Genomic DNA, 19,446 nt, shown 5'->3' with positions numbered 1-19,446 from the left:
TAGGTGAATTTGTGGATTATTGGAAGGAAGTTGTCAGGCAGTGGTGGAGTGTTGAAGAACTTGGGAGTTAGAACTGAGTTTGAGTTCTTGCTCTGCCTTTTAGTAGCTGTGCAACTCTAGGTCATTTATGGAATCTCTGTTACCTCATCTGTAAGATGATAGTTTATCATCTTTAATAATCACAATAGGATTATGTTCCAGATTAAATGATATGATATATGTATGTAAACTGCTTGGGTAGGTTGCTTGCCAGACTTGATACAAGCTCAAAATTTACCTCTTACTATTGAATGTGCTACAGAACAACTTTCTCATGTAGTAGGACTCTGTAGGATCATCACTGGTTGCGTGAGGGAAGGAGGAAGGTGCAGAAAGTTTGAAAGCTGTTTTGGAAAGCAGAGAACCCTGGCTAGGGGATTATGGGCAACATTGAAGACCCAGTTTGTAGTCAGAGAACTACATGGGAGTGGTGTGTTCAGCGTTTTCACCAAAGACAATTGTGCACATGAAGCAAAGGTTAAAATGTAACATAGTACACTCCTAGTTACTTGGTTTGTTTGTCCCTTCTGGTCAATATGATTAGAGGTCTATCAGTAGGGATTGTTTGAGATTCCTTGGAAGGGAAATAAACTATACTGAAGTTGAATCTTTACTATGTTTTGTAACGATATTATTTTAAAACAGTATTTAGAACCTTTAAAATTTTGAGTTAGAGTGCATTCAGTGATTTTATTTTTATTTTTATTAAAAAAATTTTTTTGGTGCAGGGAGGTTATTTACTTATTTATTTTTAATGGAGGTACTGGGGATTGAATCCAGGACCTTGTGCATGCTAGGCATACACTCTACCATTGAGCTGCACCTTCCTTCCCAGTGATTCTAAATATAGGTGCTGAGTCAGAGGGAGCATATCCATAAGACCACCCTTATTTCTGACAGCAGTTGCAAGTTTGGGGATCTTGAAGACCATTCTTGGATTAATTCACCGGAAGGACTTGCAGGACTCATTGAAGGCTGTTCTACTCATGCTTCTAGTTTATTACAGCTAAAAGATACAGATTAAAATCAGTCAAGGATAAAGGCACATAAGGCAGAGTCTAGGAGAGTTCCAAATGTGGAACTTCTTCTTGTGGAGTAGTGAGCAATATTACTTTCCTGGTATTGATATATGATAATACACATGGTGTATTACCACCCACGGAAGCCAGCCTTGGAACCAACCCAGCCTTGGTGTCCAGAGTTTTGCCTGGGGCTCCGTGATCAACTGCCCAAATGCTTGAACTTAGTCTCCAGCCCTTCTGGAGGTTGAGCTCATCCATGTGACTCAAAGGCCCCACCATAGATCACATTGGTGTGGCCCAAAGTTCCCAGGTAGACAAGGACACTCTTATTAGGCCTTATAATCTTCTAGAAGTTGAAGCTTAAGTCCAGACCTCTAACTGGGCAAGGTAAAATTCTTTACAGTTTTACAACAGTAATTAAATATATTTTGATATTTTGAAGCTGCAGTGACTGTTGAGGTTTGATGGTTAAAAATTGGTAACAAATAACCTATAAATAGAAAATTAAGGTTTGGTATCATAGACACTTAATACTTAAGTAGCTAAGGAAGTTTCATCACGAAATTATATTAACTGTTAATATTTCATTATTGCATTATTGCAAAACTGAGGTAAACTCATTCATAATTTTGGCATGGTAGTTCAGTTCTGTTTTATTAAATTTGAACTTACAATTGTCTCTGGTGGGAAGAGTTTAATATAATGAAGTCCTTGAGCCTCCCAAATGAATTTTTAGCCATAGACTCACATTTTAGAGCAATGTTTTTAATGTGAAAGTGTGATGTACAGGAGCCCCAGAATTTTGCATAGTTTCACTTTTTCTCTTATCCTTTTTAAAGCATGCCCGAATCCAGGTGAGTAAGAGACATCACAAGGATAACCTTGAATTTATTTCTAAAAGGCAAATCATTTTTAGTGATATTAACTGTTAGTATGAAAAACTCACAGCATATCCTACAACTGCTTTGTGACAGTGATAGTATCTTTGAATACCATTGCTTTAGAGAATAAATGCATTCCCAGCTCATTGGCTTTAGTGCAAATCTCATTTCCTGGTTGATATCCATTACAAATTAGATCTCACCATGTGAGTGAAATCCCTTAATAAGCCTAGTTAAAAACTACTTGAAGCAATATGATGCTTATTTTGGTGGCACCACAAGGTGTGGTGTTTGCATCAAGTCATTTTGGGGTGCTTTATGGAAATCCTTCCTGATAGGGAATACCCTGACTTTATACTTCCAGGGTGGCTTTTTTCCTGCCCCTTAGTTGCTTTTCATAATGCTTATGAGAATTGGACCACAAGACCACATTTAGCCAGGAGATAGTATGTATCCCCGAACATGTGCTAAATTGTTGATGTAAGCTCTGAGGGTTTGGGTCATTGAAAATTTATTACATTTTCTGTATATTGAGAATAGGTAACTAAAATGAGCAGTAACTATATTTGCATGTGATTTGTATGTTATAGTTAACATTTAAATTCTCTTTTGTACTAAAAAATTTTTTGCTGCCACAGTAAGCCTCTATCCTCTAAGGCACAGAGTGGCGTTCCATCTCAATTTTTGCTTCAACATATGAACCCTGGAGGGCCATAGTGCAACTAAAAGCATCTAACCCATGAATGATATTTGCTTCATGTTTGAACAAAAAATGCTTTTAACCCACTGTCTTCACTAATATTATAACTACTGTCTTACAGATTGACTTGATGCAAAAACATCACAAAGGCTCCATATTATACAGTATGCGATTTTTGAGGTATGAGCTTTAGAAACTTACCTCTCATGTGGCATGTACATCAGGCTTTAACTTCAGTTTAATCATTTTGGGGAATTTATGCATTTCTTTTTTTTTCCTCTCTCTCTCTAATATTTTTAGTGTGTTAAAGGGGCTGTGGAGGTATTTTTGGATCCTAGCTAGGATACTTAGTCTTAACAGATAACATTTTCTTTTATCACTAAATTGAGACACTAATTCTGGCAGATGGTAGCTTTTTCAGCCCTTACAACTAGCTTAACATTTATGCCTGCCTCTTTGAGTTCAAATTTTCATTTTCTATTTTGTGCCTTTGATTGCCTTACTATAAGTACTCATTTCCGTTCTTAACAATTTTCTGTTTATTGAACTGGGATGATCTTGTTGGTGCTAACAGCCTGATACTGACTTTTTGAGAACTAAGCCATCTAGATATTATAAAAATTCATATAAATGCTAAACCATTTTGTGCTTTTGAGTTCAGAATACCTAAAACTTGAATTCTGGCTAGAAATGTTTTGTAATAAAAAGAACCCGGCAACCAGGGAGTTTTTAGACAGTTCTGAGACAGTAGTTCTACCCTACTGAATTTTTTGTTATATATCTGAAAAACCAGATTCTAGGGGGGAAAATATTCATGTTTATAACTCATGGGATTTAAAAACATATATTTCTAACAAATTGAGAAGTGTTCCTGTTTTGTTTTATTTTGTTTTCAGTTTAGATTGAAATCAAATGCTTCCTAGTTAGAAATGGATTTGTTGGTAGCAGTAGATTGCTAATTTCTTCAGTGAAGAACTTAAAATTAGCTGCTGTATATTAGAGTGTAAAAACTTGTTTTGATCATATTCATAGGCTTATGAACTGCTTATATTTATTTATCTGTTAGATTAGAAACCTTGAGTATATTTAGTATTATGGTCATAATAACTTTGAGTGTACTTTCTAAGCTAAGTATTTCTTAAGAATTCATTATCTTTAAAGACTCGCAATAGCCTTACATGTTAGATAGGTATTATCCCCATTTTATGCAAGAGACAACTGAGGCTTGCTTGTAAATTAAGTACCCCCTGCAAAGTTGCACATACCTTTTCAGTGCTGGAGTTGGGATTTGAGCCCAGATCTTTTTTTAACCCATATTCTCTCTTGCCTTGTGTTTACTGCTGTGTCACTAGAAAAGGATACAGATATTTAACTCTTAACGGTAAGAGTGGTATGTGTGATACATAAGCATAATGAAAACTGGAAATACAGAATATTTTAGTATTCATTTAAATGTTGATAGACTTCAGTTATCTTGATGTTTCTCAATTATTTTATTCATTCATTTGCTAACAGCTTACTTTTCCAGGTTGTGTTAGATACCATACATACAGACAAGTTCATGTTCTGCCAGAAAAAGTTCATAAGTTCTCTTTTTATTTTTCAATTTCCTTTTAGAAATTAATGGTATGTTATGGTTTATTACAGATGCTCATTTAGTCTACTGTTTTTAGATACACAGGGAATGTCATTACATTAGTTTTTAAAAGTTCTCATGCTCCATTTAGTGGAAGTTATTTAAATGCTTAGAAAATATCCTCATACATTTTTTTTGTCTTGAAATTCTATAGATTTTACTTTTTCATATCTTGAAAGTTCTGAGCTTTGTCTGCAAATGAACTCAATATTTGAAGATATTCCACTGTGAAGCTTTAGTTATATTAATATGCTAGGGTTATGGAATTTTGTCAAGTTTCAGATTGAGAGCCTTTAGGAATAATTTAGACTTGTGCACTTAGGTACCTATGTTCAGTTGAATTTGTTTGTCTACGCTCTGTGTTAACAATGGTTGCAGTGGGTACAGCTCAGGGTGTCTGAGCCTATGTAGCGTTTCATATGTAGTATTCTTGGGGGGGAACAAAAGGATGATAAACTAAATGAAATATATACACAAACACTGCAGTCTTTTTACACATGGTGGAGGGACATCGGAGTTGAGGAATAGCTTAGTTTCTGCTTTTGCTAGCATCCTTAACTTTTCCGAATAATTATGGGCACAGAAAGTGTTTCAGTAAGTATCATAAAGTGATTTTTTTTCCAGAAAGATGTTCCTCTCAGAAGAAATATCAGTAGTAGAGGCACTTTTTTTCTTGGTATTTTTCATATGCTGACACAGAGTAGTTAATGTTGCCTTATTTTTTGATACCTTACAGTTGATGGTAGGAAGAATAAAGCTTATGAAATCATAAAGCTCAGTTCCCTATTTTACTGATGAAGACGTTGAGGCATAGAGCTGATTCTTAGATAAAGATACTAATTTTACCCCGGGGCTGCACCACTTGTTTATTAATATCTAAGTATCAGGGATTATTCTAGGCTGTACTTAAATTTCAAATAGATTACAAACTGCAACCTTGAGCTTTATTGGATTCCTGATTCCTTACTTTTGTTTTCATCACTTTTTATAATTTTAATAGATATTATTTATAGACAGAATATTCAATGAAGTCTTCAGTATTGTAGTACATTAAAATAATCTTTGCAGCTAATGTGTTCTTTCGTTTTATCCTGTTTAGCTTGCTTTCAAATTTCATTCTGTAATTTATTTTCTCACCAAATAGTCAAGTTACAAACTTAGGTGAGAGAGAGAGAGAGAGAGAGAGAGAGAGAATGCCACATTGCCATGAGGCAGTACTTTAAAAATAATTTGGTAACGCATTGCCCCTGCCTATTAGGTTGCCAGTGTTTTTTTTATTTTTGTGACTGGGAAGACTGTAGTTTTCCCATGGATTAACCCTCTCCCGGCAGGAGGAAATTTAGGAAGAATTATTCCTTTTATTAAGTCATGTGAAAAAAATCCCAGACCAGGGTGACCAACTGTCTCAGTTTGCCTGGCAATGAGGGAATTCCTAGGACGTGGAAATTTCAGTGCTAAAACTTGTTTTGAGGAAAGCAGGATGAGTTGGTTACCCTATTCCTGGTAGTCACTCATATTTCTAATTGGATCTTTAGAATAGTAGAAGGGGCTAAAAAGCTGGTATTTCATCCACTGACAATCCCTTCCCTGTTGAAAGACTTCTTATTAGACACTGGAGTGCTTATTTATAATAGTAATGAGAAGAGAGACGCTTGTATAAAAGAAAGATTTATAATTTGGGTTGTTAAAATGCTTGTTTAAAATTGTAACCTTATACCCTTCTCTCTTTGCAGAACTGATAGTGCATCAGCCGACCCAGATAATTTAAAATATTCTTCATCCAGAGATAGGGGTGGGTCTTCTTATGGACTGCAACCTTCAAATTCAGCTGTGGTGTCTCGGCAAAGGCACGATGATACCAGAGTCCACACTGACGTACAGAATGACGAAAAGGGTATATATATTTCCTTACTGCTAGGGGCATTTTTGTGTGTGTGTTTGTTTTTTTAAACAACCTGCCTCTCCCTCCCTTCCTCCTCTTTCCCTCTCTCTCCCTCCCTCACTCCTCTCTTTCTTCTAATATGTTTAAAATATAAATATTAAACACAGCGCCAGTTTTGAAACTTCGTAAGTTTACTCCCTTAACTGAAAAAAATTTTTGAATGTACTTTTCACATGCGCAATATGTAAATGCAGTTTCCTTGTCCCCTGAAATACAGTATTATCACTAAGACCGTAGTCTTTCCTGACTACGGCTTCTCCTCTAGACTTCTAAAGTTTTAAAGTGCAAAATCTGAGTTAATTTAGTTTTCATTTCCCTTATATAACTTCTACTGAAGACAACACAATGGAATCAAGGTATGCATCACAAGGAAAGAGTAGAAGCAGAGGCTGGTGAGCTGCAGGTTGGATCATAAGAATCTAAACTGTCAGGAATTGATTGAGTGAAACCAAGAGCCCTATTGAAATAACGTAAATGTTGCTGTCTTTAGGTGGCTACAGTGTCAATGGAGGATCTGGGGAAAATACTTATGGTCGGAAGTCGTTGGGGCAAGAGCTGAGAGTTAACAATGTGACCAGCCCTGAGTTCACCAGTATTCAGCATGGCAGTCGTGCGTTAGCCATCAAAGACATGAGGAAATCACAGGGTAAGGCTGGGCCAACTGCAGGCAATCACACATAACTCCACCGAGACGTTTCTTAAATGCCTAATTTCGTACCAATACCTTGCACATGTGTGAGTTGGTTAGCTTACTGTGAGTTGAAAAACATGTGCAGGTGATACTTGTTTGCATTCCTTTTCCTGTGAACTGTTTCCTAGAGTAAATTCCCACAAGAAAGGTTTTTAATGCTTTAAAAAAGAGAATTCTCTTAAAATAAGATTGGGAGACTGGGTAAGATGTTAAAGAAAGGATTTTCCTGATTATGGTGGATACTGTGTGGTGTATAGTGGGCTCTTACTGCAGCAAGTCCTTGAACTCTAGGGCATGGTGAGGGTATGGGTGTTTATGGAGTGGGCCTTTTCTAAAGTTAAATACACAGTGACCTACTTCTGCCTATAACACAAGCCTCAATGTATAGGTAAAGAGTCTTGAAAATTCTTGGGATTAGAGGTAATGATGATCATTTTTTTTTCTAAAAGAGAAATTTGTTTTATTGGTAGAGCTGATTAAGAAATCAGGATTTCTGGTTTATACACTTTGTCAGATATACTTACTCTTGGGACATTTAGATTATGACCATTTTTTCCCAGTGAGGGGTATGAATTGTGTGTATCTTGGTGAACATCTTTGGGTATATAGCTTTATTTAAATATAGCTTTTGAAAAATAATTTCTTTAAGTAAATTTTCAAAAGTGGAATAACTAGTCTAAGCTGTGTTTTTTTTCTTTTTTCTTTTTTAAATTGAAGTATAGTTGATTTATAATGTTGTGTTATTTCAGGTGTATAGCAAAATGATTCAGTTATACATTTAAATATGTATTCTTTTTCAGATTCTTTTCCATTATAGATTATTACAAGAAACTGAATATAGTTTCCTGTGCTATACAGTAGGTCCTTGTTTATCTGGTTTATATATAGTGGTGTGTTATCTGTTACTCTGAAACTCGTAATTTATCCTTCCCCCATCTATACTGTTTCTTAAAAGTATTTAAAGTCTTAGATTTAGGTGTGATAGAGTTAGAAAGGGACTTTAAAGCTAATTTAGTCTAGTTCCTCCTTACAGGCTCAGACTTACACAGTTTGATAGTGGTGGAATTGTAAATAGAGCCTAGATGTCCTGACTAGTAACCTAAAGACATTTTTGGTATTCATCCTTACTGAAATACTCTATAAGCTAGGGACTTTCAAAAATCTCATTCCTTCTCTGAGATGTTATACTTTCTTTTATTATCAGTTTTCCTTTCATGCTTTAGAGAGAAATGAAACTGTCAGACCCTTTAATGTAGTTTGTGTTAACGTACACTGGTTAATTATGATAAATAGCACAGCTGAAAATTTAAAAAGAAAAATTTAGTCCTTAAATGCATCTTTATTAGCGTTCTTGCTTGTTCTTGTTATTAAAAAAGGGAAGAAAAGTTTGATTTGCCGCTTTCCTATGACAGTGTGCCTTGCACATGGTAGGTGGTAATTAGACATTGGTTGAGCTGAATGTGTGATTGCAGTGCACCAAAACTTTGTCCTAGGAAAATGATGATGATGTGAACAGGCGACTCCCCTCCAGTGAGAGACCTAGGTGAGAAATAGAAGCATATAGCATGTTTCTGCCTGATAAAGACTTTATCCCTAACCTATAGAAATTTCTTACCCATTCACACTTTTACATGGATGTTGAAACAGTTTGGAACAGATCCAAAAAAATAATTTCTAAGCATTTTTTTCTCTGTCAGTTGATCCTCTGAAATGAGGTACTTGCTTAGGTTTATCTTTTTTGAGGATCTGTGCCTGACAGTGTGCTGGGGCTGGGTTTGTAGTGATGAACAAAAGTGTTACAGGATCTCCATTCACTGAGCTTTTATTGTCCAGTGGACTCTGATTTTTGATATACTTCGAAATATTTGGACTGTAAAATTTCTATGCTAATTCATAGTCAGTGGATAAAATGTATATTATCCACAGAGCGATCGATGTCTTATTCTGATGAGTCTCGACTGTCGAATCTTCTTCGGAGGATCACCCGGGAAGACGACAGAGACCGAAGACTGGCTACTGTAAAGCAGTTGAAAGAATTTATTCAGCAACCAGAAAATAAGCTGGTGAGTATAATATGTTTGGAAGTTTTGTATTTCCGTAGTACAGTAGCTAATGTTATCTGGAGTGGTTTAAGAAGGGAAAAAGTTTGCTTCTAAGGAAAAAATAACAGGGATTTCTTACTCAAGGTTAATTTGGCCTGTATTATAATGATCTATAACTTAATGCCCCTAATGTGTAATTTATCTACAGATGTTGGATCCATGTTGGTTCCTTCTGCAATAAAGTGCTTTTAACCTTTAACACATTTATTCTGCTGTCCTCAGAATTTTTTTATCGTGTTCCAGGACAAGACTATCTCTTTGTTTTTCATATGTGAAATTGGGGTAGAGGGTACATACTTTATTCATGGGTAAGTTTGATCTAGTGGCCAGGGCTAAATAAACAGGAAAACAACAAAGTGCAGGAACAGTTGCAAATTTCTTTCCCCTCAAGTAATTCTCCTAATGTTAAATTAAGAACTTGATATGGAACAGGAGAAAATGAATGAAAATAGTATAGTGAATCAAATAACATATGGTCCAAAGCAAGCTTCTTCTACCTGTCCTTCCCCATTTTATTATGAAAATTTAAAAATACGCAGCAAATCGAAAGAATTTTACAGTGAATACCATAGCATCTAAATTCTGTCATTAACACTTTACCATACTGCTTTCTCATATATCTCTCTACTTAATCAATTCATGTTTTTAAAAAATCCATTTCACAGTAAATAAAACAAGCTTTTTGAGCTTATTTTTTTCATTGGTGATCATGGCTATATATTTCCTGTGGATAAATTTCTGTCAGAGTCGGAAAGGAAACTTACGTCACACCTGATATATGCTGATTGGGGCCTGGGAATAATAAGGAAAGTAAGGTGCTGTGCAATTATAATTTGGAGGGGAACACAAGTTAAAAAAAAAGTACACAATATTATTCTTAAAGAATAGGAATCTGAAGTTTTTATTAATTTTTTTAAGGTACTAGTTAAACAGTTGGATAATATCTTGGCTGCTGTGCATGATGTGCTTAATGAAAGGTAAGTAATTTAAAAGACTTTAAAATACATTTTTAGAAATTACTAAACATATACAAGAAGATAAATTCATTGACTTTATATTTATGAACATCTATTTAATGTTTCACTGTGTTCTTTTCTCATCTTTATTTGTTGTTTATACATTAATTACCACTGAATACAAATGGAATCCACTTGAAAGGGAAAGCCATTCTTTTTTTTTTTTTTAATTTGTCTGCATGACTGAATAATTGAGGATTGACTTATAGAATGACATAAACTCTTAATGCAAGCATGAATGAATGCAATTAACTTTTGTAAACTAGAGCATTTTGAAACTGCTTAGAGAGTAGAGGTAAAAGGGAGCGTCCTTCTTTGGGCAACAGTGGATTCAAGCCAGCTATTCTCTGAGGCTACTGGGGTTCTCCAAAGGTGTGCAGTCATTTCTTCCTATGCTGATTCCCAAAGAATTGCGGTGTTGGAAAGCATCCAAAACTCGTCTCAGCAGGTCATAACCTTACTGCTTTTTGATGGTTTTATTTTATATAGTTTATCATTAATATTATACTTAATTCAGTGTTACCCTTTTTAAGTTTATTGTATTTAACTATTACCATTTCCTATTTTATAATCCTTACATATTGAACATTACATAGTATGAAATTATATAGTGTGTTTTATCTGATCACTTTTTGCTGCCCTTTTCTATGAATCCGTTAATGTAGTTGGAGATGGAATTTGAAGCCCAAGTTTTATATTTCTAGGCCTATCCTTACTATTTGTAAAGAATTGACTCTATAAAAGAAAATATAAAGTCTAACAAAGGTACTTTGGGGTACTGCAGGATACAGAGAATACTTAAAGTGGTTACAACTTCAACCTTTTGTGTAGTTTGAATAGAAATTAAAAAATTATTTAAGACATTGTGTTGTAAGATGTATCTATCGTTCTTGTCATCTTGGAAAACTTAAGCTTTTTGTGTGTTTTGTTTCTTTGTGTTCTTGTTGTTTGCATTAAAATAAACACAGTAGCAAATTGCTTCAGGAGTTGAGACAGGAGGGAGCTTGCTGTCTTGGCCTTCTTTGTGCTTCTCTGAGTTACGAGGCCGAGAAGATCTTCAAATGGATCTTTAGCAAATTTAGCTCATCTGTAAAAGATGAAGTTAAACTGCTCTACTTATGCGCCACCTACAGAGCATTAGAGACTGTAGGAGAGAAGAAAGCCTTTTCATCTGTAATGCAGGTAAGAGTGGGCTGGGGGGGATTGATGATTGGCTTGGGGAAAAAGTTGTCCTTAACACACAGCCTTGAAGGGGAGCTTGAAGAAAGGAAACTTAGAATAGGGGTTATCTAGTGACAGTACATATGACGTAAATAGAATTCCCTTTTCTGAATTTGAGGAAATGATACACATTAAAGGTAGATTTTAAATATTATTATTATTATTTAATTTTGTCTTTTAGCTTTTTTGGAAGCTTTCCTTTGAATTTACTTGGTACTAGAATCATTTGTAGATTTGGAAATAGAATCTCCATGAGGAAAGCCAGATAGACTGGGACTTCACATTTTTTTGAAGGAGACAAAAACTAAACATCACAACTTACTTCAGGCGTTCTTACGTTTGATAATATGTCAAAAATTCTAATTCCATGTGATATAAAATTGTGTATCTGAATTATTAAAAAAATCATTCTCAATTTAATTTTGAGCAAAGTTATAAGTAATTAAATTTTTATTGAGCCAATTTTTTAAAAATTAAGATTTGGTATTTTTAGGCTTATTTGATATCTTTATTTTTGCTTTTTTTTTTTAACAATTCATGATTTATTTTGGTTAATTAAAAAACATGAGAAATTATTCTGCTCTTTAAAAATTTCATTTTTCCTTGTTTAAGAGATGATGAAAAGAATTTTGGGAAGGATTCATAAAATTATCTGTAATTAACAAGCATGACACCAAATTTGGCTTATTCTGCATACAGTTTTTATATTATGAAGATTTACCCAAGTATTTTGAAAAATTTCAAATCCACAAGAAAACAGATGGGACAGTACAATAAACACCTATGTATCTTTTACCTAGAACTGTTACTTATTAACATTTTGCTACAGTTTTATTTCTACACATACACATATGCACGATTTTTTGTTGAACCATTTGAAAATAAATTACACACATCATGATGGTTTACCCCAAAATGCTTCAGCATACATCTCCTAAGATTAAGATTAATCTCCTGTATAACAACGATATTAAAATCATACCTAAGAAAATTAATTTTATCACATAATACAATCCATATTCAAATTTAGCGATTGCCACTAGATGCCTTTTACAGCTTTTGTCTTACCTGAGCCAGGATCCTATCAGGATTCATGCACTGATGAATCTTTAATCTCTGAAAGATGGCAGTGTGCCTCTTTAATCTCTCCTAAGAAGAACAGTTCTCTGCACCTGTTTTGTCCCCCTTATATTGTAGAACGTTCTACTTTTTTGGGTTTGTCTGATTATTCCTTTTTGATTAGATTCAGTTCAAACATTTTGGTCATGAATCCTTCATGGGTTCATACTTATCATTTTATCGTACTAGCAGGCACATGACTTCAGATTCACATAACTCTGAGATGAACAGTTTCATCTCCTGCTTAAGGTGATGACCAACCAGATCTTCCCATTGTGAAGGCTTATTTTTTCTCCCTTTGTAATTAGTAATCTGGGCATGATACTCTGAGCCCCTCTGAATATCCTGTTTTTCTTTGTAATATTTCACTTGATTTTAGCATCCATTCATATTCTGTGCCTTGTATAGATTATAACATTGGCTGTTGCAAAATGGTGATTTTCTAGTTTTAGCAGTCCTTCTATATTTATAAAATCATTCTTTTGTGAAGAAGAGATTTCCTTTTGGGGAAAAAATGGGTTTTAACAGCTGCAAAATATTCTATAAGCAGTATGCCATATATTTATTTAAAAAATATATTTATATATGGTGATAACATGAACCTGCATGTTACATTCATCCATTGGGGCTGTGCTAATCTTCTCTAAGTCATTCCAAATTGAAGCAAGTACTGATACCTTAAAGCACAAATTGTACAGCATTTGCGCTCTATTTTGAATTGGAAAGTAATTCTGGTACTTTAAAGATAAGTTTTGCAAGCACATCTTAGTTTTGTTACTTGAAATTTTAATCACATCCATTGTATTGAAGAGAGCACTTAGACATAATGTAAACATGTTACTTAGGAATAATGTTAACAGACATTAAAGAAGGAAAAAACAGTATTTGTTTTCAGCCTAATATATTAGTGGATTGAAAAGTATGGGGAACTGGAACCATAGAATTTATTTCTTTGATATCATAGTCAGTTTTGAATATAGTCACTCTTAAATAATGAACCTAATTTGCTTATTTTCTCCCCATTTTCTTAAATGTTCACAGTTTGTAACTTTTATTTTTTAGCTTGTAATGACCAGCCTGCAGTCCATTCTTGAAAATGTGGATACACCAGAATTACTTTGCAAATGTGTTAAGTGCATTCTTTTGGTAGCTCGATGTTACCCTCATATTTTCAGCACTAATTTTAGGGTGAGTTCCCTGACCCCTTCTTTTCAGATCATGAGGTGAGCGATTGGTTGAATGTATGAGGACTTGGGGTAGTAGAAAACAAACTTCTGTTCCTTCACATATAATCAGTGATGTTTTAGGGCCCAGGATTGAATGATCTAATAACATTGTTTTTATAAAAAATACCACTTGTACTTGCTGACAGCAATACCTTAAGATATTTAAAGAAAAAAAATAATTTCATTAGTGTCATAAACAAAATTCCATTCTTCTACCCTGTCCCCCCACCCTAACCCCCTTTAAGTTCGTATAATGTCTAGCAGGTAGGATATAAAATGCTCTTTCTAGGATCTCTGACTATGAAATGGTCCATAGGTGGAGTAGCAGTAAGACCTTAAAATGACTGGTTCCCTTCTCTTTGTCTTCATCCAGGATACAGTTGATATATTAGTCGGATGGCATATAGATCATACTCAGAAACCTTCGCTCACACAGCAGGTGTCTGGTGAGTCATTCAGAATATACCAGTCACTTAAATATTGTGGAAGGAGTGCTAGTCCCTTAAAGACCAGTGGTTAATTAACTGTTTTTTGATAATGCAAGAAAAATAATTGCTTCAGAGAAATATTTTGGTGAAGATTACTTGTTAGCTAAATGTATCTTTTCAAAGGAAAAATGTTCCAGGTGCTATAGTTTCTCATAGTTCATTTGGTACAATAAACTTCTGAAGTTAAGATACACAGGTGAGAGTAGTTCATTCAGTTCCGCTGGTGAGTGAGTGGTCCCATTTTCACTGGCGAGATGAATGTACACTGTTGGTGGCCAGGTGTGGCCCTGGAGAAGAAAGCCAGGCTGGTCGTATATTGTGGCATTTTAGTCTAAGCCATGTGTGTAGTGACAGTATGGATATTAAATCTGCTTTAAAAAATGAGAACATGAGGTTGTATTTTAATTTCTGGGGAATTTTTATTTCTGCAGCATTAAAAGAGGTAGTGATTAATCATTAGTATATTTAAGTTAACAGTCCTAATTTTATTTTGTAGGGCATGTTTAAAGGATGGGCAACTTGAAAACTAGATCCCTTTTAAAGGAAGTCTCTTAAATATTTTTTTTACCTTGGACTTAAAAATTTTTTCTACTCTTTCAAAATTTCTTACATGCTTTCTAGGCTGGTTGCAGAGTTTGGAGCCATTCTGGGTAGCCGATCTTGCATTTTCTACCACTCTTCTTGGTCAGTTTCTGGAGGACATGGAGGCATATGCTGAGGTGAGTAAATAAAAAAACTAAGACATTTCCTAAAATTCAGTTAAGAAGAAAACAAAAATAAAAGTCTAAAGCAGGGCAGATTTATTTTAAAATAATTCAGATCCCCTAACGTTTAAGCAAAAATTACAAGACCACTGCAATTAAAATTTTTTTTTCCAGATGCTTTGAAGTTACTAGTAAAATTACCAGAAGGACAAAGAACAATGCAGGCCTAATTTCCCAAAGCTTGAAATAATTTTGATAGCTGGTAATTTTCTGAAGACATTTTCTTCAGCTATATTTCACTTGTATTTTTGGTTATGAAAAGGGCGAATCGATGTTGTATAAAAGCCCCTAAAAACTTTTCTTTTTCTTGTTTTGGGAATCTTGGATCTGGCTTCAGAGGACAAGGCTTGGCTTCAGCCCCTTTTTGAATATGACACTTTTAACAGTGTTGCTGAAGTTTGTTACTGGTTCTCGGATTTCCTGGCCACCGTCATGGCTTAAATCTCATGTCTGAATCTCTTAATGTTTGTTCCTTACTCAGATGGTAATTAGCATGATTCTTTTTTGGTGATCAGGCCTTATGTAAAGATTTAGCTTCATCTTTTCTTTATACTTTCGCTGTTTGTAGCAAACAATAAAATTCACTACTTTTAACTGTGCCTGTCTGTTTGCTCCCTTTCAGAGAAAAGTGAGGGAATATTTTGCTTTCCACATGCTTCTTTACCCCCACAGCTAGGATGTTTTGGTTCCTAGCTCATCTTTAAAACTGATCTGCTCATCAACCACCCGTTCTAGTTTGTAGAGACTTCCCTTTGATATCCCTCAGATCTAACTTTCTTCGGTTGTTTTGGTGCTTAATTATATGTAGGTATATATTAATTCTAGTACCTCATTTTTTGCTTATCTTTTCCTTTGAGTATATCTTATTTCCTCAGCTAGATTATAAAACTAGGATGGTTCTTATAATGTTGTATAGTTTTTAAGACCAACCCTTTCATTGTTCAGGTTCAACGTATTGTTGAGTTGATTGGCTCAAAGAATACCTGGAATGACATTGTTAGCAAAAACCAATTCAGGAGTGGCAAAAATTTCTGACTTTATTTGTAAAAATCTATCATAAAATTAATTGATTTAAAAGTTGGGAGTTGCTTTTTGTTTGTTTTTTAAACAATGTCCTACTTCAGTAAGAATGCTGTGAATTCACATCTAGGACCTCAGCCATGTGGCCTCTGGGGAGTCAGTGGATGAAGACGTTCCTCCTCCATCAGTGTCCCTACCAAAGCTGGCAGCGCTTCTTCGGGTATTCAGTACTGTGGTGAGGAGCATTGGGGAACGTTTCAGCCCAATTCGGGGTCCACCGATTACTGAGGCATATGTAACAGATGTAAGTTTTAGTAGTCTTTAGTATCATTCAGAAAATTGCTTTTTATTTTAAATTCTTCTCTTTACCTTGTGAACTATGTTATTAACCCTTCCTTTGTTTAGCACGTATGTATGTGTGGCTACTTTCTTAAATAGCCAGAGAAGTATGGAATTCCATATCCCACTCTCCCTCATCCCCCTACTCTCCCCATGAAAAAAAAGTCCACTCTGAATTTTTAAATGTCCATGAACTTTTCTTTTAGGGGGTCCTTTGTAGGTCCATTTAGTCTTGTTCTTAATACATACTTTTAAATTCTTTAATTTTTTAATAATAATTAATTTTTGCTTTTAAATTATTGCATCTCCTTTTAGTTTCCAAATACTAAGAATAACATGTATAGAGAAACTCCCAAAAAATAATTTTCTTTAAGCATAACAGGATTAAATAACTTGATAGCCTGACATCAAAGGCTATAAAGATATAAGAACTTAAAATATGTAGTAGTCTGAGACCTACTATTGAGGTGGCTAGATTGCCACATTTCAGCAGCCCCAGATGTCAGCTGTATGATATTACAGTCCAGTGAGTGGTTCAGTATAATGGATGTGAGAAATGAACCTCCATCCTTAAACTCTACTTGAATGAATAAGAAGGGCGAAACCTGTGTGATAAAGTCATAAAAGATTTAACCTAAATGATTAAACTTTTACGGTTAGAATAAAATTTTAGTTTTTATGACCATTTACTTTTTTGAACACATTGCTAGATAAAGTTGAACATTAATTACATATGTAATTCTTGATAAGTTAATTGTGTATTTCAGCAGAAATGTCAGATCCTGAAGATAATTAAAACCAGCATGTTGATATTTTAAAACTGGTTAGAATGGCTTAATATTTTTACATGACTTTGTCAGTATTGAAATAAAAGTGGATGTAAACCAAAAAGGAAGGAAACATACTATTTCTAGGATATTTTATTTATTAAATGTACTCTTTTATAAAGGTCTTTTAGACCTTTTAAACTTACATGTAGGTTTAAAAAAACTTCTGTGATAGTGGTTGTTGAATATTACAGAAAATTTTAAGAAATACTTTTTGTATCAATTTGTTCTATTTTTTCCTAAGTTATTTTTAATAGAAATTTAGTACATTAATGTTGACTATTATAGTTTAGTGGGGTTTTTGGTAGGAAATGATAAGATTTTCATAATCCTGAAATAAGTATTATATATTATGAATGAGAGTATTCATCTTTACAAAGAGACCATCAGCACATGAACTTTCATAAGCTAAAGCTGTCTTGGATAACTAGTTTTAAAGGGTTGATTAAAAGCCCAAGTGCTGCAGGGAGCTATGTTCAATATCTTGTAATAACCTTTAATGAAAAAGAATATGAGAGTGAATGTGTGTATGCATATACATGACTGGGACACTGTGCTGTACACCAGAAATTGACACATTATAACTGACTGTACTTCAATTAAAAAAAAAACCCAAATGCTAGACTATGGAAAGTTATTCTCATGTCAGGTTATTCCCATGCTATTCTGAGTTCTGGTTTATTTTATGATTATTTTAAGGATTCTCAAGTTTAGCCATTTAGTGACTTCGATGGGGTGTAGGAACTGGGTATGAGGGAAGTACAGGATGGCAAATTCCATTTCCTGTCATTATAGTACTTGAGAATTCTTTAAGCAAGATCCTTTTTGCGTACTGTACCAATGACACCCTTGTTATCCAACCACTGAGAACTAGAATATTAAGAGACTATTGAGAAGGCAGGCAGTTAATTTTCAGTTAAAACGGAATTAAACAGAAACTATTTTCTTACTCTGTGGAAGAATAAATTTTTTTAAAAAGCTGCTTGTTTTCCCCATTTGCAGGTTCTGTACAGAGTAATGAGATGTGTGACGGCTGCAAACCAAGTGTTTTTTTCTGAGGCTGTGTTGACAGCTGCTAATGAGTGTGTTGGTGTTTTGCTCGGCAGCTTGGATCCTAGCATGACTATACGTTGTGACATGGTCATTACATATGGATTAGATCAACTGGAGAATTGCCAGACTTGTGGTACAGATTATATCATCTCAGTCTTGAATTTACTCACATTGGTACATGAATTCTTTTTTGTTGCCTTTTAATATATTGATTCAGACCCTTAAATTTAAATTGATATGGAAGAAATTAAGACCTTGTTGGGTTTTTTGCATTAATTAGTCTTATTTGTATAACCTAGTTTTTTGCCCTATTACCTATTTAACTTGTAGTGTTTAATAGCTCATCCCAGTGTAGCTTTATTCATTTTTTTGATGAAATTATCATCCTTCACAAGACTATCTAGCATTCCTGATACACACTTTATAGAGAAGGTACTTGATAGCTATTTTGAAAAACCCTGTTATGTTTTGTTTCCCATATTAAACTTCTTTTTACAGTTTTTATTCTTTTTTGACCATAAATATTCCCCCTCTCTCCACCTTTTACTGTGGACATTTTGAACCATTTTTTAGAAAATGTAGAATAGTGTAATGAATCTCTGCATACCTAATACTCAGTTTCTGTAATTAAAAACAAATGGCCCATGCGGTTTCACCTAGGCCTCCTACTCTCTGCCTCCTCCTTGCTCTCCCTCCATCCACAATGGGATAATTTCAAAGCAAATTCTAGAAGACATTGTGCTGAATGTTTCTGCCATAGTTAACACTTAACCTTTGCCAGTGTAAAAAAATACCCCTGATTAAGTGGAAATATAGATACATGATTTAGGTATCTAAACATTTTAATGTCAATAATGTTAAGGCCTTAAAATATAACATTATTTTTTAATTTAATAGACCATTTTCCAGAGCTGTTTTTAGGTTTACAGAAAAATTAAGCAAAAAGTACAGAGTTCCCATATAACCTCTCCCCATAGTACTTTCCTCTGTTATTATTAATATCTTGCTTTACTGTGGTACATTTATTAGTACTGATGAGCTAAGTTGACACAGTATTATTAACTGAAGTCCACAGTTTACTTTAGGATTCACTCTCTGTATTGTGCATTTTGTGGGTTTTGACAAATGTGTGGTGCTGTGTATTCACCATTATGCTGTCATACAGATTAGTTCCACTGCCCTAAAAGTCCCTTGTGTTCCTCCCATTCCCTCTTCTCAGATGGCTGACAACCACTGTTCTTCTTACTGTCTCCATAGTTTTGCCTTTTCTAGAGTGTCATACAGTTAGAATGATATAGTACGTAGCCTTTCCAGATTGGCTTTTTTCCTTTAGCAATATGCATTTAAGACTTGTCCATAT

The 19,446-nt window shown here is 34.4% G+C and overlaps 1 protein-coding gene across 3 annotated transcripts in view; it reads left to right on the top strand.

Annotated features, from left to right (window-relative positions):
• The window catches only part of SMG1 (SMG1 nonsense mediated mRNA decay associated PI3K related kinase), an 88,103-nt gene that overhangs the window by 16,975 nt on the left and 51,682 nt on the right, over positions 1 to 19,446 (top strand). For 2 of the 3 annotated variants that reach the window (XM_031433147.2, XM_031433146.2), the window contains exons 2-11: positions 6,012 to 6,172; positions 6,711 to 6,866; positions 8,838 to 8,974; positions 9,932 to 9,990; positions 10,998 to 11,211; positions 13,432 to 13,557; positions 13,969 to 14,041; positions 14,705 to 14,802; positions 15,998 to 16,171; positions 18,036 to 18,260. In XM_031433147.2, the coding sequence (XP_031289007.2) occupies positions 6,012 to 6,172; positions 6,711 to 6,866; positions 8,838 to 8,974; positions 9,932 to 9,990; positions 10,998 to 11,211; positions 13,432 to 13,557; positions 13,969 to 14,041; positions 14,705 to 14,802; positions 15,998 to 16,171; positions 18,036 to 18,260 (1,423 nt within the window). Of the gene's footprint in view, positions 1 to 2,763; positions 2,823 to 6,011; positions 6,173 to 6,710; positions 6,867 to 8,837; positions 8,975 to 9,931; positions 9,991 to 10,997; positions 11,212 to 13,431; positions 13,558 to 13,968; positions 14,042 to 14,704; positions 14,803 to 15,997; positions 16,172 to 18,035; positions 18,261 to 19,446 lie in introns of all 3 variants that reach the window. The other variant, XM_031433148.2, reaches the window with a different exon arrangement.

Source organism: Camelus dromedarius, chromosome 24, assembly GCF_036321535.1.
Source record: "Camelus dromedarius isolate mCamDro1 chromosome 24, mCamDro1.pat, whole genome shotgun sequence".
In the NCBI taxonomy this organism is placed as follows: Eukaryota; Metazoa; Chordata; class Mammalia; order Artiodactyla; family Camelidae; genus Camelus; species Camelus dromedarius.
This window is presented reverse-complemented; position numbering and strand designations above follow the sequence as displayed.